A 27,110-nucleotide genomic window follows, 5' to 3' on the forward strand; every position below is an offset into this window, starting at 1 on the left:
CACAACTGTGGCTGGGGTTTATGGGAGTTGTAGTTCAGCAACAGCTGGAGAGCCAAGGTTGTCTATCCCTGGTCTAAGGACAATTGTTAAAGGGCTACTTGGACATGGTGAGAAAATGGACTTCTAGATGGATGGTGACTGTTCTATTGTAAGTGGTCTGATAACCTTGCAATTTATTGGTTCAAGTCACATCTTGACGCTTTCCCAGGAGATGGAAAACTGCAGCCTCAGACCTTTCACAGGACTGCTGCTGGGCAAAAAAAAGTCAACTTTTTGCCCAGTGGCGACTCGGAACCTGACCTTTTCTGTAGCTGCTCCTGGTCTATGGAATGCACTCCCGGCAGATATCCACAGTTTAGGCTCGCTGTTGGCCTTTAAGAGAGCCCTAAAAATGTATTTGTTTGGCCTGGCCTTCCAAGGCTTGTAAAGTGTTGTTTTTCTAAAAACTATTTTAATTGGTTTTAAATGATTTTAATTGTTTTTGAATGGTTTTTATATTGTTTGTAGCCAGGAGCAGAGCTACCGTTGGGCCAACGGGTTCAAAGAACCCGGGCCACCAATGAAAAAAGCCGCTGAAGCCCCATGGCTCGGAGCCCAGAGAGAACTCCCCCCTCCGAGAGCCCAGGCAAACTCTGCTAGTTTTTTATGGCAGCGCCAACGGCCCGATAGGATGTCATCCCCTTTCTCTACCTCTCTGGAGGGAAAGGGGAAAAGGTCCTAACGGGCAGCCGATGCTGCCTGAAATGATGAGCTGAGAGCTCGCTCAGGCTCTCGGCAGCCCAGGCCACGCCCCCTTTGTGCATGACATCACACACAAAGGGGCATGGTCCAGGCTGCTGAGAGCTTGAGCGAGCTCTCAGCTCATCATTTCAGGCAGCATCGGCTGCCCATTAGGACATTTTCCCCTTTCCCTCCAGAGAGGGAGAGAAAGGGGAAAACGTTATATTTGGCAGCTGGTGCTGCCTGAAATAACTGCAGAAGAGTTTGCCCGGGGTCTCAGTGGCCCAGGCGTGGGAGGGGGTAGTTTGCTTCACTCTAGGCTCCTCTGGAGCCTGAGCCACGCCCCTGTGCACGTAATGCCACATGCGCGGGTGTATGTGGAGGGGGCCACCCAGTGGGGCTGGACCCAGGCCGCCGCTCGGCTGGCTCCACACCTGTTTGTAGCACTGTGTTTTGAATTGTGTATTTTTATGTCTTTTAAAAAGTTGTACACTGCCCAGAGCCTCTAGATGGGGCGGTTTATAAATGTAATAAAATAAATAATAAATAAATAACTTGTTTGGCCAAAGTGATAATAATGAAATGGATACTAAGAGAAGGAGACCCTATGTCCTTCCCAAGTTGGGCCCCTACTATTTTGACAGCCCACATGTTTCTTAAGATCATCACTGCTGGATCAGGTCCAAGGCCCATCTAGTCCAGCATCCTGTTGCACACAGTGCCTCTGGGAAGCCCACAGGCAAGAAATAACAGCATTCCCTCGCTCCTCTGCAACTGGTAATCCAGAGGCATCCCACCTCTGAGCCTGGAGGTAGTTTATAGCCATCAAGATTAGTAGCCAATGATAGACCTGTCCTTCACAAATTTGTCTAAGCCCCTTTTAAAGCCATCTTTTGCCATGTCCTCTTACATCACTTCTTTAAAATATTCACAAGTTGATGGTTCATCATCAACCAGAGGCGTAACTATAGGGGGGGCAGGGGGGGCACGTGCCCCGGGCGCCATCTTTTCTGGTCACGTGGGGGGCGCCGCCATGACCAATTTTTTTTTAATTTTTAATTTTTTGTTAATACAAATGTTTCCTGCTCAGTGCAGCAGCGCTGCAGCAGTCAAGGGAGCGCGTCGGTGCCCCCTTCCCCACGAGCGGTCCCTTCCATGCCGCCTGCGCCCCCACCCCCCCGCATTGCTTTGCTGGCGCCTGGCAGCCAGTCAGTGGCCTGGCTTGGCAGCGGCGGCGGGCGCTTGTGAGGAAAAACCTAAGTATAATGTAGTATGTTGGGGGGGCGGTGGGGGGGGCGCGGTGGGGGGGGGGGCGCCATTTCAGTGCCTGCCCTGGGCACCGTTTTCTCTAGTTACGCCTCTGTCATCAACGTGCATCCTGTTGCATATTTTAAAAACAAGTCCACAGTTTGAAGTGGTAAAATTGTGTCTGGAGTGTGCCACTGCAAGACTGCAGCTGGGGGTTCACATGACGGAATATGCCTGCATATAGAAATTCTCTGTGTTAGAAACTAGATTTCAGGAAGAGAGGTTCTGGCCTAGCCTCCTCCCTATCATCCTAGTTTTCTACGGACAGGGACTCTTTTTGCATAGAGGAACATTCAGTCATGTAAACCCCTATCTTGAAGTGGTACAGTCTAGACACAGGTTTACCACTTCCATGATAACTAAATGTTATAAATAAATAAAACTAGGCCTCAGTGAGATGAGCTTTTATCCCTCCTGCAGAAGGGAGAAGTACAGTATGTCACTTGTTTTCACCAGCAATTAACCAATCAACTTCTGTCTACAATTAACTGCTGCTTCAGAGTATCCATCACTCCTGGTTTTTCTCTTAGGTTTCCCCACCTGAAAACAATGGATGAATGATGGGGAATCTCACAATCGTCTAATCAGATGAGACAGACATAGGCTTGATTCACCCGCTTCATCTTTCACAAGAATTTTATATTTAAACTAAATGAATTTTTTGCCACAGTGATCAATCTGGGAATGGTGCCACACACTCCTTAAGTAGCAATCCTATGTGGCCAACCCTTGCTCTGGCTGAGCTGTGAGCATCATGCGAGGAAATGTTGACTTTGCCACATATAGAGGAAAAAGTAAAGTTTGTGCCGTCAAGTCGGTGTCGACTCCTGGCGACCACAGAGCCATGTGGTTTTCTTGGTAGAATACAGGAGGGGTTTACCATGACCATCCTCTAACATGAGAACTGGCATAGATCAGTTCTTCTTAAACCTGGGTCCCCTCCCCAGATGTTGTTTGAGCCTCTGGCCATGCTGGGGATGATGGGAGTTGCAGTCCAACAAGATCTGGGGACTCAGGTTTGAGAATCCCTGGCTTAGATCAAAAGAAAACAAGACTCAGTTGGCACCTAGACAGAAAGAAATAATAAAACTACTTCCAATTGCGGTCAACACCAGAAAGGGAATAAGCAGCAGGAATGACAAAACTTTAACAATGGGGAAATTACCACTGGAGATGACACAATGGTTGTAGAGGCAACTCTAATATAATTATTTATTCAATTTATATTTCTTTACAATACCTCCCAAAGGTTGATCAACTTGTGTCCGGGATACACCATGAGTTAAATAATTGTGCATAATTACTGCATGATGTTTGCAAAATCTGAGGTTTCTCAGAAGTGTCGTTCACACCCACACAGTGTACAAGGAAGCAGAAGAAATGGACTTGCCTCTAATGGAGCTAGGAAAATGGACTCAATCCAGCCTACTACAGCAGGGGCATTCAGAAAGCTCCCTTTTTCTGTTCGTTGATTTACTTACTGTCAGCAATGACATAACACTTCATTTTGTGACATACTTGGAGGTGCAAATAGGGCTTCAGCATTGGAAGTACAGGGCAGAAGTGTCTCTATAGTGCCAGGGATGTAGCTAGGGGAGAGGGGGCCTGTGTTCACCCCTCTCCTTGGTGGACCCTCAGAGTGGGGGAGATAATGAAGAAAATAGGGAGGGGTGGACCTGGGGGATCCTCTGGAGTTTGGGGGCCCGGGTTCTTTGAACTAATCCACTCAATTATAGCTACACCCCTGCATAGTGAACATAGGAACATAGGAAGCTGCCATATACTGAGTCAGATCACAGGTCCATCTCGCTCAGTATTGTCTACACCAGGGATTCTCAACGTTGGGTCCCCAGCAACTCTCATCATCCCCGGCCAAAGGCCACTGGGCCTGGGGATTATGGGAGTTGAAGTCCAATAACATCTGGGGACCCAACATTGAGAATCCCTGGTCTACACAGACTGGCAGTGGCTTCTCCAAGGTTGCAGGCAGGAATCTTTCTCAGCCCTGTCTTGGAGATGCCAGGAGGGAACTTGGAACCTAGATGCTCTTCCCAGAGCGGCTCCATCCCCTGAGGGGATGCCATAGCTGCCCCATTAGCATGATGAAACAATTAAAAGGCGGCCTGCCTTGTGCAACTCCTGACCTACCAAGCTGAACAAAACCTACCAGCCATGTATGGTGGCTGGACAAACATATTTTGCTGCTAGCCTGGGACTGCAAAAATGGTGGTGTGGAGAAAGGTGTTGCTAGGCATCTGGAAGTCTGGCTGCGATTATGCATTCAGCATGCGGGGTCACAAATTGTGCAGATTTAATCTAAACTTTGGGGCCTCCCTCCTGCTTCATTGCTCTTGCACAATCCATGACTTTCTCTGCCCATGGGCTGGTTCAGATGGCCCAGCAAACCGAGGCTGACATGCAGACAAACCCTGCATTAGTGCAAGAAGGTTGCGCCGGCTAGTTCTGCTAAGTCAGGAGCTCACGATCCAGCCTAGTGTTGCGCTGGTGCAACGAGGCATGTTTGTACAACCTATGGCACGCCTCCTGCTGTGAAGTGTCTTCCGCACTCTATATATGTTGCAGGGCATGATGCAAAGCTACCTGCTATCCCCGTTGCTCAGGTGCAATGCTTGTGCAAGCAGACCCACCTCAATGGCGTAGTTTGTAATGATATCATCCACTCCGATTCAAGATGGTGGATGCTTGAACATTTGAGGTGCAAGTGGGCTAACTTGTCAGCCGCCTAACTGATTTGGACCAAATGTGAACGATTAAGGCTGAAGTGGGCTCACTTGTGACAAATGTAATTATCAATTAAGATTATAGTGAAAGGAAAGTAGGCAGAGGAGTTCTTACCAGAACAATTTATCTTTTTTTCCTGGGAGCCAGCAAAACACCAGTTAGGAGACATCTTGCAGGCCCAGGTCTGTGCAGCTGTGCCCCCTTTAGCCCCATATGATCAGTCTGAAAAAACTCAGGAATTGCAGCTTTATTTATTTTGAATGTGAAAATGGATAATTCGCATTTGAACAACAGCACAGAAACAAATGAATGCTCCAATAGTCAAGCAATTTTAAGTCTGTGTGTCAGAGCCTATGAAACATCAGTGAGAAGGACATGACAGCCAACTCCAATGGCTGTCATGTCCTCCTCAGTTCAAAAGTCTCTTTCACTCTGAAAGCTTCAGCTGCTGCGCAAACACATGCATTCCCAGTGGTGTTATCCTGAGAACAGCTCTTGCAAATAATGACGACTATTATTTATATATCGCTTTTCAACAAAAGTTTCCAAAGCGGTTTACATAGAAAAATAAATAAATAAGATGGTTCCCTGTCCCCAAAGGGCTCATAGTCTAAAAAGAAACATAAGGTAGACACCAACAGTGTTCCCTCTAACAGGGATTCCCAGATGTTGTTGACTACAATTCCCAGAATCCCCAGCTGCAATGGCCATTGCTTGGGGATTATGGGAGTTGTCGTCAACAACATCTGGGAATCCCTGTTAGAGGGAACGCTGGACACCACCAGCAGCCATAGGAGGGATGCTATGCTGCGGTTGGATAGTTAAAGAACATATACCTCCTTTTCCAAAGTGAAAACTGAGGCAGAGAGTTAAAATATGTCCCCTATCATGAGACCAGACTGGAATCTTTTCAACTCCTGAGCCCTATTCACATACTAGATTCAACACTCATAAGAATGTACAGTGTACATAGCTACAGTAATTCACACAATTATGTTGAACACAGGTACAGCAGTACGCTTCCTATCTGCACCATTCATTTGAGGGGCCTACACTCAAGTTCACTTTTAAAATGAATGCTGGTACGGTCATTCCCACAGAATCATGTATGAGTGTACAGACATCTGTACACTTGTACAACATGTCTGAATAGAGCTCCAGTCTTTGTACAAACCATTTTGTTTTTACAGAGCTGGATTGGGCAACCTCATTTATGTTGGCCTTGGGCTATTATATCCACCACTGCCATTCCTCCTCCCCCTTGCTGCCATAATTTCTGCCTTGTCTCTGCCAGGCACAACGAAAGGGAGTGAGAAGTACAGGACACTTCCTTCCACAATGCTGACATCATTGCCAACGCAACCATGGCCATGCAAGAATGGACCTATCACATCCTAATGATGCTTCTTGGAAGAAGGTAAACCAGAGATCTCATCAGTCATACTGAAGGAGGTCTGTGTGGTTCCCCATGTAGCTCACAGACCAACCTATTGTACCACCTGTCTAGAGTTTCAACATATACTGGGTTAGCCTGTTAAATGGAAACTAGCTTCCAATTAGAAATTCATAGTTCAGATTAGCACAGGATTTCATGAAGTGGGCCCCAACCTATAGCCTGCGTCAAGACAAGTTCAACGCATCGTTGCTATTATGAAGGAATGAAGGCAAGGAAGCTATGCCTACTTGTACCGAACTAGTCGGATTATCTTATTATTCATGAAATCTGAGGCATGTGGGTGAGAGGCGTCGACACAAAACCCGTCGCTCATGGCAATTTTCAGTACTTCTTCCACAAACACCTGGAAACTGTTAATTTGCTTCTTGGCTGGCAGGACCCACAATCTCTTTAAGTTCTGCCTCGTGTACTCCTCTTCCGGCAGGCCGTCCACATTTGCCACCCAGTCCAAGGCCACATGGTAGGAATCCAGCAGGTAACTGGATATCGAGGACAGGTTGCCATTGAAACAGTAGTAGAGTTTGGAGCCCAGAAGCTTGAGAAACAAGCTGGAGGTGCTAAATATGTGAGCACTGAAGACTTCCATGTTGGAAGAGGACAAGCTGTAGATCTGGGGAGCTTCCCGGACTGTGAAGTGAACTGTCTGAGTCCTCTGGTCTAAGGTGATGTTCAGCATGGCATTTTTCTCCGCTTTGGAGAGCTCTACCTCTTTCTCCTGCAAGGCCTCAATCAACGGCCGGACCTGGTAAAAATCTGCTTCTCGACGGAGCAAACCCATTTCTTGGAAGTCCTCAGGAAGGTCCAAGTAAGAGGTTCTCAGGAAGTTGAGGATATAGCGGAACACTTTGCCATCTCTGTCGATGAAACAGTTACCCTGGCTGTCCCTCTTGGTCGGCATCTTCCCACTGAACATGGCACCCAGCATCGAGTCGGGAAAGGTGGTCAAAGTAGACAGTGAAGTAGTGTATAGCTTCCCGCCGACGTTGAGTGTTACAGGCTCTGACATGATGGGGAAACAGTGCAACGTCAGGAATAGTTCTGGGGGAAAATATAGTGAATACCATGTATTTAAGTATATATTAATTTAGGTTCTGAATGGAAAAGCACCTTGAGCACAAAGATTTTAAGCAAAAATGCCCCAATAATTCAAATGATGAGTAGGAGAGTCTCTGCTGATGGTAGACACATCCTATCCTTGCAGAAAAACAAAGCCCCTCAAACCCCACAGGAAGAGTTTGGCACATGCATGCTATCCCCTATGGCAGGGGTTCCAAACTGTGGTACTCTAGATCATGGTTTCTCAACCTTGGGTCCCTAGATGTTATTGGACTTCAACTCCCATAATCCCCAATCAAAGGCTATTTGGGCTGGGGATTATGGGAGCTGAAGTGCAGTAACACCTGGGGACCCAAGGTTGAGAATCCCTGCTCTAGATGTTGCTAAACTCCAACTCTCATCATCCCCAGCTACAACTTATTGTGGTTGGGGATGATGGGAGTTGTAGTTCAGCAACATCTGGAGTACCACAGGTTGGGAACCCCTGTCCTAAGAGAGGCAAGGCTGCACTGGCATTGGCTCTCCAAAGACAAGAGACTTTCTTAGCCCTACCTAGAGATGCCAAGGATTGAATCGGGGACCTTCAGCATGCAAAGCAGATAATCTGTTACAAAGCTACAGCGCCTCCCATAGAGCTCAATTTTATTTACGCAGATAAGTAGTCATTCTGCCTACTCAGTCCTTCCTGATGCCCTCTGCTGTACACCAGGGCAGGGTAGATTGATTTAAATCCCGGACTGGAATTGTGATTTCAATCAAGTGACCCACTGATAACTGCTTCGCCTATTTCTTAAGCACTGGTGCAAATCTGATCACTAAAACTCCTTAATTTACAACACCTGTTATCTATTTTGTGTATTCCCTCACCCCCCTAGATAACTTGACTTTTACCAATTTAGGAAGTAGTACACTACTTTACCTTTACACTGTATCTGGATGTTTAACATAATGGCTGCCTTTACTCATTACCTGAGCCAAGTTGTGGATTTAATAGCATATTAGGAATGGTAAGAAGCCGATCACATACCCAAACAAAAAGTGTAGCTCTCCCATAGGGTGTAGTACTTGGTTCAAGCTGGTGGGTGTTGTCAAGTAGACCCAGAGGGAGATAATGGATGGATGGATGTCTGATGCATGAGACAGACAGAAGTTGAACCAGCACTAACACCTTGCTTAGGTGAGCAGATGTGTACTTAATTATAAGGGGGAGTTGGTATTTTCTTTGGCTGTTATTTTGTGTTTGTATTTAATTCAGGGCTGTAATTCTTGAGTTTGTCTTGTGGACTTTCATGGAAAGCTGCAAGTAAAGTGCTTGAAAACAGGAGCGCTGGATCAAGCCAAGAGTTCAAGTTGGACAGTTGCTTTACTTTCCTTCTCCCCAAAGTGGATTGGATCAGTTGAACATTGGACTTTTTAAAGTCAAAAGGGGGAGTGGGAACGATTGTTGTGAGAACTGTTAAGCTAAATGTTTCTGTTAATGAATATTAGCATAAATATACTCAGCACTGGTTTTACCTTTAATGCTCTCTTGCAAATTCCATTGCTGCCTGGGCCCTTCAGAACCCATGTTACAGTAGCGCTTCTATTTTATTAAACAAAATAATCTTAAATGTCACATAAATGTTATGTTTCTCTTCCTGCAGCTTTTTGTACCATAAACCTGGGTGATGAATTCTGAATACAGTTAACTAATTAAACAAGTAACAAAGGTTAGCTAAGCCAAACCTTTTTCCTAGCAACACAGCAAACAGCTTGAGAAATCCCTTGTTAATTAATTTATACCAAAAAGGCATAAAGAGAATCTAGAAGAATGATGCAAAGTTACTTATTTGACTCACTAACCAACTGGTTCATATTATTTTCCAGACATACTGTCATCTTCATCCACGACATTTTTTCTGAGTAAGCCACATTTTTCATTGTGCAGTTTCATTCTTGAAACTAGGTCCTGCATCTCTAAGTTGCACAACTGGCACTTTTCTACCCCAGGAAAAAAACACTTCTTCAGATTCAGAATATTCTCAGATAAGATCTCTCTTATCTCGGGAAGCCATGGCCATTTTTCTGTGGCAAAGTAAGTGTGTGGGTGGGGGTGGGTGGGTGGAGAGGAAGTTGTGTCTCATATTTACTGAAGACAACACTGAATTTTACTCCCTTAAAAATAACAAGTTAAATACAGGTTATACCTGTTAAATACAGGTTATACCTGCATTTACCCCAAAATAAGAGGACTCTGAATTTGACCCTCCAATTTCTAACATCAAAGGACCCTCCAATTTCTAACATCAAAAAACCTAGTCTTGGGTTTAGGTAAATATGGTACTAAATAATGTCTTTCCTTTTTCTTTGTACTCTGCCTCTTCTACTTATCTATATAATTATTTCTCTAAGCTGCCCACCGTGGGGATGCATGTCTTCGGGGCGGAACTCTCTCACGGAACTCTCGCGACATGCTGCGAGAGTTCCCGGCAAAGACGGGAGCAAGGACGGAGAAATTGGGGCCCAATTGGGAAGGAGCTGCATGAAGGATGTGGTGGGCCCGAACGCGATGGGGAGGCAGTGGCCACCATGATGGGGATGCGGCCCCCCCCAGCTGCAGTGGCGAGGCGGCGGCAGTTCTGGGTCTGGCCGCAGTGGCGGCTGGGTGAGGAGGTGGCTGGGTCGCCAAGAAGAGGAGACAGGGCCCACACAGGAGGGGACAGGCTGGCTTTAAAGCTGGCCAGAAACTACCGGGGGGGGGACGGGACACCAGCCCGGGTGGGAAATGCCAGCCCCAAATACCACACAGATGTTCTGTGCGGGGTCGGCTAGTTTCCTATGTTGTCTCTTTGTCTTAACTAACTCTCTCTTGGCCTATCTATGTAAACCGCTTTGGGAACTTTTTGTTGAAAAGTGGAATATAAATATTTGTCAGTATTCGTAGAAACGACAAACATCCTATCCTATCTAGCCTATGTATATGCATTACAGAATGGGAATGTCCAAAAATTAGAAACGAACAGAGTGCCCCTAATTCATTTTTGAGATTGTATACATAGTATAGCATGTTGTGATAAGATTTAACTTTAACCATGTTACTTTTAAAATGTTAAGCGTATTTACATTTTTTTTTAAAAAAAAATCCAATTTAAATTTTTAAAAAGTTAAAATCTGATTCAATAAAAACCCTCACAAAACCATTGCTTTTTACTCCTCCTACTTCAGGTACAAGTAGTGGAAGGCAAATCCTTGAGCTCTTGCGTCTTATCTGAGAAATGGAAATCTCAGCCCTAAACAGTGAAGTGAAGGATAAAGTTGGGCTGACAACTTTAGCAGCTGTTCTCCCCCCAACCCCACAAAATTAAACAGGTGAACTTCTCGTTACTACATCTCTAATCAGTATACATTAGGAATTATTCTAACAGGGTTAGGGACCTTAATTCCACAGCCTATTCCTCATACCAGGGCTGAAGCATTCCCAGGCATCAGCTAGCCATGGTGCCCAGAAACTTCAATATGGCACCTGAAGCAGGCAATGGACCAAGAGGAGGAAGAGGGAGCAGCTCCACTTCGCTTGCGTGCTCCTCTTCCTTCTTGCGGTGCCTGAGCAAGAGGGATGTGACCAGGAAGAGGAGTGCGCAAGCAAGGTAGAGAGTCCACCCCCTCATGGCGTGGAGGGCCTTGTTGGAAGTGAGTATATAGTCCCTGTGGAGCAGAGGCTATTGCTGGGGTGGTAAGTGGTGACTCTGTCCCCTGCTAACTGAGCAAAGAGGCACCTTTTAAAAATAGTGATTCACTTCATTCAGCAGGGGGAGAGCAACTGGCCCTATCCATCCCCAGTACATCATCCCTCCAGTGGCTGTTGCTGGTGTCTACCTTATGTTTCTTTTTTAGATTGTGAGACAGGGAGATCTTTGGGGACAAGGAGTCATTTAGATCTTTGAAGACATGGAGTCATTTTATTTATTTAATGTATTTATATCTGTATCTTGAAAAGCAGTATATAAATATTCATTGTATTTGTATTCCTCCCCTTGGAGCAGAGGGGAGTCTGGCTCCTAACATAAGAACAGCTCTGCTGGATCAGGCCCAAGGCCTATCTAGTCCAGCATCCCATTTCACACAGTGGCCCACCAGATGCCACTGAGAAGCCCACAGGCAAGAGGTGAGGTCGTGCCCTTTCTCCTGCTGTTGACCCTCTATAACTGGTATTTAGAGGCATCTTGTGTCCGAGGCTGGAGGTGGCCTAGAGCCACCAGACTAGTAGCCATTGATAGACCTGTCCTCCATGACTTTCTAAGCCCCTTTTAAAGCCATCCAAACTAGTGACCATCACCACATCTCATGGCAGAGAACTCCATAGATTAATTATGTGCTATGTGAAAAAAACAAATTTCCTTTTGTTGGTCCTAAATTTCCTGGCTGTCAGTTTCATAGGATGACCCCTGGTTCTAGTGTTGTGAAAGAGGGAAAAATATTTCTCTCTGTCCACCCTCTCTACTTGTATACACCTCGGTTTTACTTGTATACACCTCAGTCATGTCTCCCCTTAGTCGCCTCTTTTCCAAGGTAAAGAGCCCCAGATGCTGTAGCCTTGCCTCCTAAGGAAGGTGCTCCAGGCCCCTGATCATCCTGGTTGCCCTCTTCTGCACTTTTTCCAGTTCTACAATGTCCTCCTTAAGATATGGTGACCAAACCTGTACACAGTAAATGTGGCTGCATCATAGCTTTGTATATGCACATTTTAATATTAGCATTTTTATTTTCAATCCCCTTAGATCTACCCTCAGTAGAGAGATTGCTCTCATCCTAATTTAGGAGCACACCGCTCCCAGGAGGTAGGCTGCCTGCTACCAGTTGAAGACTGATCTAGAGCCATGACATGGCTTCAGACATGGCTTCAATACCCTAGAACTGCCCCTCTTGGGACCTATGCTCACTGTACAGCCAGAATCCACAGAACGCAACTCTAGACAAACAGTATATTATTGTAAAACCCAAAGCACTCAGTAGTGCATGACCTGAAAAGGCGCATGGGAAAGAGTTTTGCAAGTAACCCTCCAGAAACTGTTAAAACTGAAGCCACTTCAGGAGCCAGCGTGGTGTAGTGGCTAGAGTGCTGAACTACGACCGGGGAGACCCGAGTTCAAATCCCCTTTCAGCCATAAAACTAGCTGGGTGACTCTGGGCCAGTCACTTCTCTCTCAGCCTAACCTACTTCACAGGGTTGTTGTGAAAGACAAACTCAAGTATGTAGTACACTGCTCTAGGCTCCTTGGAGGAAGAGCGGGATATAAATGTAAAAATAAAATAATTATTATATGAAATGTGTTAAGAAAATAAGAGATACACACAGAATAAGGAATTGGGGGAGACGGGGGGGGGAAATGGGAGTAAAAGAAAATACACTCAGGAATTACAAAGAAAATACAAAAAACAGTAACTGCCACCCACTCACCAAGTTTTACCTTAGGTCAGCAGGTCCTTGGCTGAGAGAGCATTAATCTCTACAGCATCTCCCTTGAGACACCAGTTAGCTGATGAAGAAGTGTGAACACTGTGGCTAGGTTCTGCCTTGCCTTCTGTTTTTACAGTAATTACAGAGAGTGCTGGCATATCTCTGATGTAATGCTGGCTTCAGGCCATTCTGGGGCTGAGGTTTTCCTTCCAGACAGGAGGTCCCTCCTTACTGGGTCTTGACTTACATACCTAAAGATAAGTCTAGTTTGAGCTGGTTATCTATTGTGAAAAGGAGATTCAGACTATATCTTGATGGCTGAGGGCATTCAATGGCTGCACTCATTCAATGACAAAGGTAAGGAATGTCCCCCATTCAGAGCAGTATTCAGGGTGGAGTGGAAGCCATCTTCTTGAGCTAGGGTGGAGACCTACATTTCATCACACACACACACACCCCATGCACCCACCTTTTCCAGGAGTACAGACATGGGCATCCAGGGTAGGAGGGGGCAGTTGCTGCCATTCCCTCCCCCGCCCCGCCCCCCCCGTATTGAGGCAGTTCTCACTGAATGCTATGGGGTATACCAGCATTCCCTCCAACAGGGAATTCCAGATGTTGTTGACTACAACTCCCAGCATCCCCACCTGTGATGGCCTTTGGCTGGGTATGATGGGAGTTGTAGTCAACAATATCTGGGATTCCCTGTTAGAAGGAACACTGGGTCACGCTCCTAGGGAGGAGAGTATTGAAATGCTGGCTTCGCCGCCTCCCAGAAGAAGTCCAGCGGATGCCCATGGGTACAAACACCCGTCCCCAGGGGCGTAGCTATAATTGAGCAAAAGGGTTCAAAGAACACGGGCCCCCAGCTCCTAAGGGCCCTCCAGCTCCACCCCTCCCTATTTTCTTCATTATCTCCCTCACTCTGGGGGGCCGCCAGAGAGATGGATGAACACGGGCCCCCTCTCCCCTAGCTACACCCCCTCCCCATAAGAATTTGAGGAGTTTCCTCTCATTTTACTGAACTCACCCCTTTGAAACCTAATAACCCATATCTCCCCCAAAAGGTCTTCCACCCCCCACACAAGAAGTGTGAGGAGTTGCTCTTCAGGCTAGCCCTGATCTTTTCGTATCTTGCTCCTCTGCAAGGCGAAGAGCATAGACCAACACAGGGGTTTCCCCCATGCCCTTACGAAGAAGAAGAAGAACATGTTGGAGCAGCAGATATGTAGAGGCAGAGTGCCTGCAGGCAATGGGGAAAGAGTTCAAAACCTATACGGAGTGAAGAAATACCGCCACTGCATCCTGGAAGTCAAGAATCAGACCCACATTCCATTCCACATCTCATTCATTTTTATCCGGAAACATGAGGGCTTGCTCAAGTGGAACCTTAGAGGGAAGTTTGCCTTTGCATAGCAGGAGCTAGAGGGCAGCCCTGGGGAAGGCTACTGCATTCCGGCCCCATTTGTGGGGTTCCCCAAATGCCTGGCTGGCTCAGTATTCAAAGCATCAACTAGTTAAGATTATCCGCTGACGCCAGATAGGATTTCAGTTTACATTCTGAAATGATCACTTTTGAGGGAGAGGAGGGGATAGAGCATGAGTGCACTCATTTTCCAAGTGACTGTAAAATTTTCACCAACACAAACAAAACCTGCATTTTGTGGGCCACGATGACAGAACAATCAAACCGCCTTCTATCCATTATGACACGGGAGGCTGAAATACTGCATATTATGAAAGACAAGAACAGAAGCGGGGGTCTCTCTTCCCACCATTTTTCTCCATCAGCATGCCAGGTGAGGAGGATACTGCCCTAGAAACGTTTTAAATTCCCCATCCTTGATGTGATCCAGCTGGCCAAAGGATGGTTTTGGAGGGAATTGGGGGGGGGGCTTTAGAGTATAATGGGGAGAATGAGCTATACCAAGGGTTCTCAAACTGGGGTCCCCCCAGATGCTGTTGGGACTCCCATCCTCCCCAGCCACAATGGCCAAAGGCTAATGGAAGTTTTCATCTGACAACATCTGGCTTGAGAAACTCAAGTCTGGGAACCCTTGGAGGAGAGCTGGTCTTGTGGCCGAAAGCATGACTTGTCCCCTTAGCTAAGCAGGGTCCACTCTGGTTGCATATGAATGGGAGACCAGAAGTGTGAGCACTGTAAGATATTCCCCTTAGGGGATGGAGCCACTCTGGGAAGAGCATCTAGGTTCCAAGTTCCCTTCCTGGCATCTCCAAGATAGGGCTGAGATTGAGAGATTGCTGCCTGCAACCTTGGAGAAGCTGCTGCCAGTCTGTGTAGACAATAGTGAGCTAGATGGTCTGACTCAGTATATGGCAGCTCCTAGTATGTTCCTATGCACTATACAAAATGTAAAAATGCATTTGCTGGATCAGACCAAAGGTTTATCTAATCCAGCATTCTGTCTCCAACCATGGGTATTCAGATACCCCTGAGAAACTCACAATCATGGATATAAATATACTCTGTTTCTCCCCAGTACATTGGCTGACATCCTGTCTAATGAAGCACCAGTGCTTTTGAAAAGTTCAACTAACTCAGCTGCATGTTGGCTCAGTGCTGGGGGAGGCAAGGCCTTTGAGGAAGGGGGCAACTGCCTCAAGCCGCACACATGGAGGCCCTCTCTCACCCAACCACAAATTATAGTTTGGTAACTGAAATGATCAGATCAACCCTTTTCATCCAAGGAAGTTGAACAACTAGCAATAGCACTAGCAATAGCACTTACATTTATATACCGCTCTATAGCTGGAAGCTCTCTAAGCGGTTTACAATGATTTAGCATATTGCCCCCCAACATTCTGGGTACTCATTTTACCGACCTCGGAAGGATGGAAGGCTGAGTCAACCTTGAGCCCCTGGTCAGGATCGAACTTGCAACCTTCTGGTTACAGGGCGGCAGTTTTTACCAGTGCGCCACCAGGGGCTATTCAGTTAAAATATAACCTCGGGATGAAGAGTTATTTCAGTATTTTGGGTTTCCTCATCCACTCCATTTACTGGGCCACTGACTTCAATGGACAATGGTAGTCCAATTGTTTGACCTGTAAATTTAATCAATATGTGGCCCATTAAGACGTTGACTTCTCTTAGCTTGGCTGATAGCCTATCTGGAGGTGGGTGTGGCAATGGAATGAACTGCTCCTCCTCTACCCAGCATGCAAGGAATACTTCCGGGCTCTGCTAAAGTTCTTAATAAGTAATCAGTATTGCCAACATTTTCCTCTTTCAAAATCTCACAAACTTGGATGTTCAAAATTCAACAATGGGATGGATCTAAGACCACACATAATATATCTAGAGAAACCTACAATACGGAACTGGTTGAAGCTTTTGAAAATATTATTACAGTTTTTCAAGGAAGGAAAAAAGAGCATTCTCCAAATTATCCCTGACTAAAAATAAATTACAGTCAACGATGCTGCAGTCAAGACTGGCATCTTTATCTGCTTTCTCTAGAGAATGGGATCTTCTAAGAGAAATGTCTTCTGATAGGGAGAGAGGAGAGCTGGTCTGGTGGTAGCAAGCATGACTTGTCCCCTTAGCTAAGGAGGGTCCACCCTGGTTGAATTTGAAAGGGAGACTAGAAGTGTGAGTACTATAAGGTATTCCCCTCTGGGGTTGGAGCAGCTCTGTGAAGAGCAGAAGGTTTCAAGTTCCCTCCCTGGCTTCTCCAAAATAGGGCTGAGAGAGAGATTCCTGCCTGCAACCTTGGAGAACCTGCTGCCAGTCTGAGAAGACAATACTGAGCTAGATAGGTCAATGGTCTGACTCAGTATATGGCAGTGTCCTATGTTCCTATGATCACTTATCTGAATTTGCTGCCAAGAAAAGTAGGAAAGGGATAGAACTTTTAAAATAGCCTGAATATAGCAACTTTGGGGCAATATCTTTCCTGTGGCAAAACTGGGGCAAGGGTTTTCTACTAAAACAGTGATCTTCACTATTTTTCAGGTGGGGGACACTTTGGCAAAGAACCTTCAGTGTGAAAGCCATTCCCCACTGTGCTGACCTCATAAGAACAGCCCAGATGAATCAGGCCCAAGGCCTAGCTAGTCCAGCATCCTGTTTCACACAGTGGCCCACCAGATGCCTCTGAGAAGCCCACAGGCAAGAGGTGAGGGCATGCTCTCTCTCCTGCTGTTGCTCCCCTGCAACTGGTATTTAGAGGCACCTTGCCTCTCAAGTTGGAGGTGGCCTATAGCTTTAATACTATTGATAGTCTGTCTATAGATGATCAAGTCTATTGATAGACTTGTCGTCTATGAATTTATCTAAGCCCTTCTCTAAGCCACCTAGACTGGTGGCTATCACCACATCTTGTGGCAGAGAATTCCACAGGTTAATTACCTTCTGTTCCTGTCCTTCAACCAGTTTCCTGTCCCTTATCCCATGACTGCTAAGTTTTCTCAAGAGTCTTTGATGTTGAACTTTATCAAAAGCTTTTCCGAAGTCCATGTATATTGTGTCAGCCATATCCACATACCTGTTGACACTCACAAAGAACTCCAAAAGGTTGGTGAGGCAAGATTAGCCTTTGCAGAAGCCATGCTGCTTCTCCTTTAGCAGGGACTGTACTTCTATATGCTTAACAATTTTATCCTTGAGAATGCTTTCCATCAATTTGCCCAGTACAGACGTTAAGCTAACCAGTCTATAGTTTCCTGGATCCCCCCTGCATCCCTTTTTGAAAACTGGTGCTATATTGGCTACTTTCCAGTCCTCGTGTACAAAGCCTGATGGTAGGGATAAGTTACACATCTTTGCAAGGAGGTTGGCGATTTCACATCTGAGTTCTTAAAGGACTTTTGGGTGGATGCCATTTGGCCCTGGCGATTTGTTAATTTTTTATCTTTCCAGACAGTTTAGAATGTCATCACTCGCCACCTCTAACTGACTCAGTTCTTCAGTCTAAGTCCCTGAAAAGCTCAGTTCAGGCACAGGTATACGCTCAGTATTCTCTGCTGTGAAGACAGATGCCAAGAACTCATTTAGCTTCTCTGAAATCTCCATATCTTAACAATCCAGCACTGAGATTGTGCAGTATAATACAATATACACTGTCCTAACAAGTCACAAAACAATATGCAAGTTTCAAGTTCTACAGAACTCTTCCTCAGGCAGCACATTAAAAAGAAAGATGGGGGAGGATGATGGGTTTAGGCTTGATTTCAATGAACTTCTGCTTGCATCTGGCATGATGATAAGCCAATAAAGAATGCACTGTCATTATGTCTCAACTTTGTATTTGTTTATACTACTGTAGTTTATAAATCATGGAAAATAGGATCCCATTTGAGGAAGTCCTATACTTACTGATGTCAATATAGATGAGTTTTGAAAGATTATATGCACAGCTACACATACTGCACAGTGAGGAGTCCATCCAAGTGAAAGGCGGTGCTTGCTGCTTCCACTGCACTTTAAACCCCACTGGTGCAGCTTGCAGAGGCAGGGAGGCTCAGTGGCTACTATGGAATGCATCCTTGTGTGAAGACTCCTGCTGCGACTCCCATTGGGAATAACGGAGGAGCTCAGTGGTAGTGCGAGGATGCATTTCTTAGTAAGCATGGAGCTTCCCCGCCTTCACAAGTCACAGTTGTGGGTGTGTTTGTTTATTACCTTGATATCCTGCTCTTCCTCCAAGAAGCCCAGAGCTGTTTACATGGGTCTGCTGATCCTCACAACCACCCTGTGAGGTAGCTTAGGCTGAGAGATACAGGACTGGCCCAGAGTCACCCAGTGAATTTCATGGCTGAACAGGGATTTGAACTCAGGTCTCCCCAGTCCTAGTCCAACACTGCACCACGGTGAGGTTTAAGTGCCATGGAAACAGTAAGCATCGCTGTCACTTAGACAGGCAGATTGCTGAGCGGTATGTGAACCACTCAGAACAAAGTGTATGTCAGGGGCCCCCTCAGATTAACATTCTGCCCCAGGTGTCTCAGAGTCTTAAAAAGGCCCTAGCTGGGGGCAAATTCCAATGACCTTCACTTCCCCAGGAAGCGCTCTGTGCTGCCTCAAAATCTGTCCCTGAAGCTCACACAGTTCTCAGGGACATAGTTCTGGGTGACCCAGAAGGATTCTGGGGGAAGGGGAAGTCATCATTAGTAATCCCCTCCCCACAAATACCAACAGACAGACAGAGACAGACAGACAGACAGACACTAGCGCAGAGTTAGACTGGAACTCTTCAGAAGCACTGATGCTATGTCGTTGCACCAGTGAATCGTTAGTAAGGATGTCAGCCACCGCCTCCAAATTGAGAGGCGGCACCTAGTCCTTTGGCTAACCGCCAGGAAAAAATTGTAGAGAAGAGATTTAATCCCAAGCCATTTAAACCAGAGTCTTCTGGTTACAGTTCAAGGTTGCCGGTTATAGCCTATGAAGCCCTAGACGGCTTGTGCCTGAGAGAGAGTCTACTGTTTGCTAGAACTCCTGCACTTTCAAAACTTTCAAAGGGGACTTTCACAAAGTGTGGCTTCTCATGTCACTGTGCTTGAATTTTTCTGTACTTCATAAGATAACCTACACAATTGTCAGAGAGATGGGAGCCATAATGGGAGGAGAGCTGGTCTCATGGTAGCAAGCATGAATTGTCCCCTTTGCTAAGCAGGGTCCACCCTGGCTGACATCTGAAGGGGAGAGATGTGTGAGCTCTGTGTAAGATATTCCCCTTAGGGGATAGGGCTACTCTGGGAAGAGCATCAGCATGCTTGCATGCAGGAGGTTCCGAGTTCCCTTCCTGGCATCTCCAAAGTAGGGCTGAGAGAGACTCCTGCCTGCAACCTTGGAGAAGCCGCTGCTAGTGTAGACAAAACTGAGCTAGGTGGACCAATGGTCTGACTCAGTAGAAGGCAGCTTCCTATGGGGGCAGTCTTGCCACTCCTAGCTCAGGAATTACAGCCCTACAAGCCTCAAAGCATGTGTGGAAACCCACTGCTTCGGTGGGCTGAAGAACATTTGTGCACTTACATAAGAATATAAGAACCGCCCTGCTGGATCAGGCCCAAGAAGGTCCGTCTAGTCCAGCATCCTGTTTCACACAGTGGCCCACCAGATGCCGCTGGAAGCCACAGGCAGGAGATGAGGGCGTGCCCTCTCTCCTGCTGTTACTCCCATGCAACTGGTACTCAGAGGCAACATGAATCATATTGCTTCTTTGGCAATTCACCGGCTGTCTGCTTATGGTCTAGCTTGATGGCCTTGCCTTTGAGCAACTGAAACCATTTGCACACATGGATTTTTGCTCATTTCTATATCTTAAGAATCATTTTGTTGTTGTTCATTGTTGTTTAAAATGGTATTTACCTGCGGAAAGCAGAGGCTTAAACTGTTATCAAATACTTTCTTTTTTGAACCATGCGGTCCTTCCTGCCTGATGCCTTTGAACAGTTGCTCCTCTAGGGTCACCACAGGGGTTCTCAACCTTGGGTCCCCAGATGTGTTTGGACTACAACTCCCACAAGCCCCAGCCACAACGGCCTTCAGCTGAGGATGATGGGAGTTGTAGTCCAACCACATCTGGGGACCCAAGGTTGAGAACCCCTGCGAAAAATATAGAACTACTAGCCAGAGCCATGCTAGGATTATTCTGGAGCAAACTTTTATACACATTCCACAAAATGCTGAGCATAATCCTTCGACTGATAGCCACTGACAGCAAAAGTTAGCTAGCTTTTGCGACACGTGGGGTCGTCTACACTGCAGATCTTATACCGAGTCAGACCTTTGCTCCGCCTAGCTCAGTAGTGTCTACACTGACTGGCAGCAGCTCTCCAAGGTTTCAGGCAGGGGTTTTTCCCAGCCTTACCTGAAGATGCTGCCAGAAAGTGAACCTGGGACCTTCTGCATGCAAAGCAGATGCTCTGCCACTGAGCTACAACCTCCCCTCCCCTCCGCCCCCCTGTGCCACTTTCAAAACTTGCAGGGGTCTCTTTTGAAAGAGGGCTGAGCTCCTCACAGGCACATGGGACCAGGGAGCCCCTGGCACCTCGTCTCGGGCACCGCAATAGCCCAGACTGTCCCTGCATCTCCAAGTTCATGTTCAGGCCTAAATCACAATGCCAAGAACAGCTAATTGCAAGTGCACATGTCTGCAGGCTCATATTTTTGGTCCTGTTCCCCCACTTTCATCCTTTCATCTTCCAAGCCAGGCCTCCCTTTATAGATAAGATCATCAGGTAATCCAGGTTGGTGCTGTTAGATAAAGGGGAAACTGCTGTGTGTTAATAGATGATTTACCAGCGTTTGCTTGCAAGCTGCCATCAGAAACGGGAATTTTAAAAGCTGCTTAAGGATCAGAGTATGCTTTTCCTTCTTGTCCGTATATTTTAAACCCATCTGTTCACGTATTCAGGCTTACTCCATAGAAAGTCCTTCTGAGTTACTTCCTCTGAAGTAAGCTTAAAATTACTTTCTCTTTAATTCTCTTTAATATGGCCAGTCTAGGACTTTTTACTTGCAGAGGAGTAAAGGTCATGCAAAGAACTCTGTTGCTGCTCAGGTTTTGCAAAGTTTGTATTATCTTGATCTCCAACCATCTTGTGTTTAGAACTGTCTGTACAAAGGAAGTGGTGGTCCAAATCCACCAGCTAGATGAACGTAGACCAGTCCACAAATTTAATGTCTACTTCAGCTTTCAAAAGAGGTATCATGGTCCATGCTACCTCTGTTAAGCATACAGAAGAACTGCCCCTACTAAAGGAGAACCAGCATAGCTTCTGCAAAGGTAAACCTTGCCTCACAAACCTTTTGGAGTTCTTTGAGAGTGTCAACAGGTGGGGCTTAAAGGTGATCCAGTTGACATACAAATCTATGCTGTGGCCACATCTGGAGAACTGTGCACAGCTTTGGTCACCATATCTTAAGAAGGATATTGTAGAACTGGAAAAGGTGCAGAAGAGGGCAACCAAAATGATCAGGGGCCTGGAGCACCTTCCTTATGAGGCTAGGCTACAGCATCTGGGGCTCTTTACCTTGGAAAAGAGGCAACTAAGAGGAGACATGATTGAAGTGTATAAAAGTATGCATGGAGTAGAGACAGTAGACAGAGATAAATTTTTCTCCCTCTCTCACAACACTAGAACCAGGGGTCACCCCATGAAACTGAAGGTTGGGAAATTTAGGACCAACAAGCGGAAGTATTTTTTCACACAGCACATAATTATCTATGCAATTCCTTTCCATGGGATGTGCTGATGGCCACCAGCTTGGATGGCTTTAAAAGGGGATTAGACAGATTCATGGAGGACAGGTCTATCAATGGCTACTAGTCTGATGGCTGTGGGCCATCTCTAGCCTCAGAGGCATGATGCCTCTCAATACCAGTCACAAGGGAGCAACAGCAGGAGAGAGGGCATGGTCATACCTCTTGCCTGTGGGCTCCCTGGGGGCATCTGGTGGGCCACTGTGTGAAACAGGATGTTGGACTAGATGGGCCTTGTGCCTGATCCAGCAGGGCTGTTCTTATGACATTGCATACTTAGTTTTCTCAAGAGTCTTTGATGAACTTTGTCAAAAGCTTTTTGGAAGTCCAACAGTCATGAGATAAGGAGACAGGTTCATATGTGGATTGCTAACTGGTTGAAAGACAGGAAACAAAGGGTAGGAATAAACGGACAGTTTTCACAATGGAGGGAAGCAAGAAGTGGGGTCCCCGAGGAATCTGTACTAGGACCGGTGCTTTTTAACTTATTCATAGATGATCTAGAAGTTGGGGTAAGCAGCGAGGGGGCCAAATTTGCAGATGACACCAAATCATTTAGGGTAGTGAAATCCAAAAGAGATTGTGAGGCGCTCCAAAAGGATCTCTCTAAAACAGGGGAGTTGACAGCAAAATGGCAAATGCGGTTCTGGCGGACAGCTCATTGAAAGTGTCAGCACAATCTGTGGCAGTTGTGAAAAAGGCCTATAGTCCTTACTGGGGATCATTAGGAAGGGGATTGGAAATAAAATTGCTAATCTCATAATGCCCTTAGACATATCTATAGTGTGGCCACATTTGGAATATGGTGTTCAGTTCTGGTCACCATACCTCAAAAAGGACATTATATAACTGGAGAAGGTACAGAAGAGGGCAACCGAGATGATCAGGGGCCTGGAGCACCTTCCTTAGGAAGCAAGGCTGCAACACCTGGGGTGTTTATTTTAGAAAAACGATGACTGAGGGGCAACGTGATAAAGGTCTATAAAATTATGCATGGTGTGGAGAGAAGAGAATTTTTTCTCCCCCTCCCATAACACTAGAACCGGGGGTCACCCCATGAAACTGAAGGCCAAGACATTTAGGACCAACAAAACGAAATAATTTTTCAAACAATGCATAATTAACCTAAGGAATTCTCTGCCACAAGATGTGGTGACAACCACCAGCCTGGATGGCTTTAAGAAGGGCTTAGATAAACTCATTAGAGGACAAGTCTGTCAAGGGCTACTAGTTTGAGGGCTACAGGCCACCTCCAGCCTCAGAGGCAAGCTGCCTCTTAATACCTGTTGCAGGGGAGCAACAGCAGGAGAGAGGGCATGCCCTCACCTCTTGCCTGTGGGCCTCTCGGGGACATCTGGTGGTCCACTGTGTGAAACAAGATGCTGGACTAGATAGGCCTTGGGCCTGATCCCTTAGGGCTTTTCTTATGTCCAATGGACACACTGAAAAACAGTGTTCCGTAGTGGTTAGAGTGTTGGGCTAGGACCAGGAATACCTGAGTTCGAATCCCCATTCAACCATGAAACTCACTGGGTTACTCTGGGCCAATCACAACTCTCAGCCTAACCAACCTCACAGGGTTGTTGTGAGGATAAAAATAAACATGCACAACACTCTGAGCTCCTTGGAGGAAGAGCAGGATATAAATGTAAATAAATAATTGTAAAAAATAATAACAACAGGGATTCCCAGATGATGTTGACTACAACTCTCATCCAAAGGCCATTGTAGTTGTGGATGCTGGAAGTTGTAGTCAACATCATCTGGGAATCCCTGTTACAGGAAACACTGGTTGGAAGCCCAAGTTTAGGTCTCACCTCTGCCATACATTAATGGAATGACTCTGGGAAGTCTCAATGATTCTTTTCCATTGGTCCCAGGGCACGGTCTTAAGGGTAAATGACACAGTCACTTTGCTGAAGCTAAGCAGGTATAGTTCTGATCAATGCCTGAATGGGTGAGTGCCTTAGAGCCCCTTCCGTGGTGCTTTGAGCTCCAAGACGGAAGAAAGGTGGGATGCAAATTATTATTATTATTATTATTATTATTATTATTTCTTGTTTACACAGACAGGTGTTATTGACTGGTTTGTTTTATCCAGACATCAAGTCCTTCCCAAGGACCTGGGATGTCTGAATTCTGTAATCAATGTTGTTGCTGTTATTATAGATATCGTCGCAGAATATAGGCTGTTCCCAGTAAAGCTGCTTTTTGTAATTGGCTGATGGTGATTTCTGTGGCCCCAATGGCAGGTCACCACTATTTCGACCACGCCAAGGTAGTGCCTCACTGGGAGATTATTTATTATTATTATTATTATTACTACATTTATATCCTGCTCTTCCTCCAAGGAGCCCAGAGCGGTGTACTACATACTTGAGTTTCTCCTCACAACAACCCTGTGAAGTAGGTTAGGCTGAGAAAGTGGTGACTGGCCCAGAGTCACCCAGCTAGTTTTATGGCTGAATGGGGATTTGAACTCGGGTCTCCCCGGTCCTAGTCCAGCACTCTAACCACTACACCACGCATAAAACAAATACCTAAATTAGAAATAGTGGTGACCTGCTTCATGGGGCTTATGTTTAATTCAAAGCCTGCCCATTTCCCAATGAGTTGGGGTGTCAAAACAACCCTGTGATGTAGGCTAGGCTCAGAAAGATAACCAAGTAGCCCAAGTACAGCAGAAGCAAAGCTGCAAACTGGCTCCCCATTTCCAAACACAACGCCCTAACCCCGGGCTGCACAACTTCGGCCCTCTACTACTGTACTACTGTTATCGGACTACTCCTATCATCATCATCTACTATTAGATTTCCATACCGCCCTTCAAAAAATGGCTCAGGGCGGTTTACACAGAAAAATAATAAATGAATAAAATGGATCCCTGTCCCCAAAGGGCTCACAATCTAAAAAGAAACATCAGATAAACACCAGCAACAGTCACTGGAGGTAATGTGCCGGGGGTGAATAGGGCCAGTTACTCTCCCCCTGCTAAATAAAGAGAATCACCACGTTAAAAGGTGCCTCTTTGCCAAGTTAGCAGGGGTTAGTCCCATCCCCAGCGGCTTAGAGGGATAATGGGAGTTGTAGGCTAGCATCTGCAGGAGGGCCAAAGTTGGGTGACCCTGCTCTAACCACTGCACCACACTGACACTCTGTTGTGGAAACAGAATTTAGTCCAGGAGTGTCTGGACTAAATTCAGTCTGAGATTGCTGCAGTCTGAACAGCTGGTCTAGATTGTAAGAGGCGATGCTGAGTTTTTTCCTTGAAGTGGGACACCTCCACGTACCCCAAAAAGCTGATTCAGTTTTAAAGATCCGACAGGCAGAAACTCAAACAGATGCCGCTTCCATGCCCCAGCACAGAACTGCAGTGCTGAGAAAGCTCTGCCGGTTGAACTTCTGTTAGCAACACAGCCCCATGCCCCCACCCCACCCCCGGCGGAGAATAAGGTTGTGGCAGCCTTTCAGAGACTGGGGAAAAGCTGAAATGAAATGATGATAAAGTACAGCTCTAGGTTAGCAGGCACACTCAAATTTGGGTCCCCAGATGTTGTTGGACTACAACTCCCCGATGGGAGTTGTAGCCCAACAACATCTGGGGACCCAAGCTGGGGAATCCCTGGCTAAGGACAAGAGGGAGGAGAGCTGGTCTTGTGGGAGAAGCATGACTTGTCCCCTTTGCTAAGCAGGGTCCACCCTGGTTGCATATGAAAGGGGGACTAGAAGTGTGAACACTGTAAGAGATTCCCTTCAGGGGATGGAGCTGCTCTGGGAAGAGCAGAAGGTGCCAAGTTTCCTCCCTGGCAGCATCTCCAAGATCGGGCTGAGAGAGATTCCTGCCTGCTGCAACCTTGGAGAAGCCGCTGCCAGTCTGTGCAGACAAGAGTGAACTAGATGGACCAAGGGTCTGACTCAGTATATGGCAGTTTCCTATGTTCCTATCATTGTGAGGGAAGGAGGAACTTTCCCCAAGAGTTTCACCTAACGTTCAACTTACTAGCCAAGCAGGCTTTGAAAAATCTCTTTCCTTCCTCCACCAAAACATCAATGGCTACAAACTCCCGCAGTGGAGCAGCAACACAATCCAGAGGCATATGCCTCCCCGGGCCCCGGTCTTGCTTGGACCCAGCCCTGAGGATCTCATCCTCGGCGCAGCATCGAGCCTGCCTGGCCTTTCAGCACCTCGTCCATGGCCCCTTTGGCACACCTGGCACCTCCTCGGCCCCTTTGGCACACCTGGCTCCATTACAGCACCTACCTCCTCTTCTCCAGTCACTCCACTCGCAGCCCCTAAGCAGAAGCGCTGGAGAAACGAGACTCCAGGAGAGAAGGAGGTGGAGGAAAGGTCCAGCAAGCGAAGCTCCTCCGACTCTCCGCAATGCCCCACGGGAATTGTATTTCCCAGGTTTGCTCCCCGCAACCCCCACGAACCAGAGCAGGAACTACGACTCCCAGGAAGCCCCGGGGCCACGCCTGCCAGCCATCAGCTGGTGTTAAAGGGGACGCAACGCTTGGAATTGCCGGCTGCTGGGGCTGAAAAACAAAACGAGCCCGGCTTCGGCGGAGGTTCTTCCTGCAGTTCAGCGCGCGCGCTGCGGCAGAGAGAGCAGCGCCTGATGCGGGTGGCTCTCTGCACCAGCCCTTGGAGAGCCGCTCGGGTTTTGCAGCGTCGTGTGAAGCCCGCGGGGCGAGGGAGGAATTCTTTGTAGGCGGCGGGAGAAAGGAGGAGGAGGTGGTGAGCAAGCGTCTCAGCCTTTATTATTATTTTACATTTGCAAAAGGCAGCTAAAAAGTGGTCCTGGGCTGGCGTGTGCAGTCCAATCCTTTGCATGTCTGCGCAGAAGTAGGTTCAGCAGGGTGGAGGAGGGCTTCTTCCCGGGTAAACGCGCACCACACCGCCCAGGACTGGGAGATTTAAACTGGTCTCTGTGGCTAGAAAGCTGCTGGGACTCCAACTTTTGTGGAAACTCCGTTCTTTACTTACCCCACTCTTGTCGAAATTATTATTATTTAGCAGTGTACTACATACTTAAATTTCTCCTCCCAACAACCCTGTGAAGTTGGTTAGGCAGCGGCTGAGAGAGAAGTGAGTGGCCCAGAGTCACCCAGCAAGTATCGTGGCTGAGTGGGGATTTGAACTCGGGTCTCCCCGGTCCTA

The 27,110-nt window shown here is 46.7% G+C and overlaps 2 protein-coding genes across 6 annotated transcripts in view; one reads left to right on the top strand and one right to left on the bottom strand.

Annotated features, from left to right (window-relative positions):
* Nucleotides 1-5,002: 5,002 nt before the first annotated feature.
* Nucleotides 5,003-26,316, bottom strand: KCTD21 (potassium channel tetramerization domain containing 21). Of its 3 annotated transcripts, none has more exons than XM_053311543.1 (2): nucleotides 26,211-26,316; nucleotides 5,003-7,264 (listed from the first exon to the last, which is right to left on the bottom strand). In XM_053311543.1, the coding sequence occupies exon 2, from the start codon at nucleotides 7,230-7,232 to the stop codon at nucleotides 6,450-6,452; it is 783 nt and encodes a 260-aa protein (XP_053167518.1). In that variant the 5' UTR covers nucleotides 7,233-7,264; nucleotides 26,211-26,316; the 3' UTR covers nucleotides 5,003-6,449. The 3 variants fall into 3 exon arrangements, with proteins under 3 accessions (XP_053167518.1, XP_053167520.1, XP_053167519.1); XM_053311545.1 differs by lacking the exon at nucleotides 26,211-26,316 and adding an exon at nucleotides 25,950-25,967; XM_053311544.1 differs by lacking the exon at nucleotides 26,211-26,316 and adding an exon at nucleotides 12,730-12,767.
* USP35 (ubiquitin specific peptidase 35) overlaps nucleotides 14,472-27,110 on the top strand; it is a 60,458-nt gene continuing 47,819 nt past the window's right edge. Inside the window, exon 1 of one of the 3 annotated variants that reach the window (XM_053311541.1) lies at nucleotides 14,472-14,518. The gene's annotated coding sequence lies outside the window, so the exon portion shown is untranslated. Of the gene's footprint in view, nucleotides 14,519-26,287; nucleotides 26,688-27,110 lie in introns of those variants that run through there. The other 2 variants (XM_053311538.1, XM_053311539.1) reach the window with 2 other exon arrangements.

Source organism: Hemicordylus capensis, chromosome 3 (genome assembly GCF_027244095.1).
Source record: "Hemicordylus capensis ecotype Gifberg chromosome 3, rHemCap1.1.pri, whole genome shotgun sequence".
In the NCBI taxonomy this organism is placed as follows: domain Eukaryota; kingdom Metazoa; phylum Chordata; class Lepidosauria; order Squamata; family Cordylidae; genus Hemicordylus; species Hemicordylus capensis.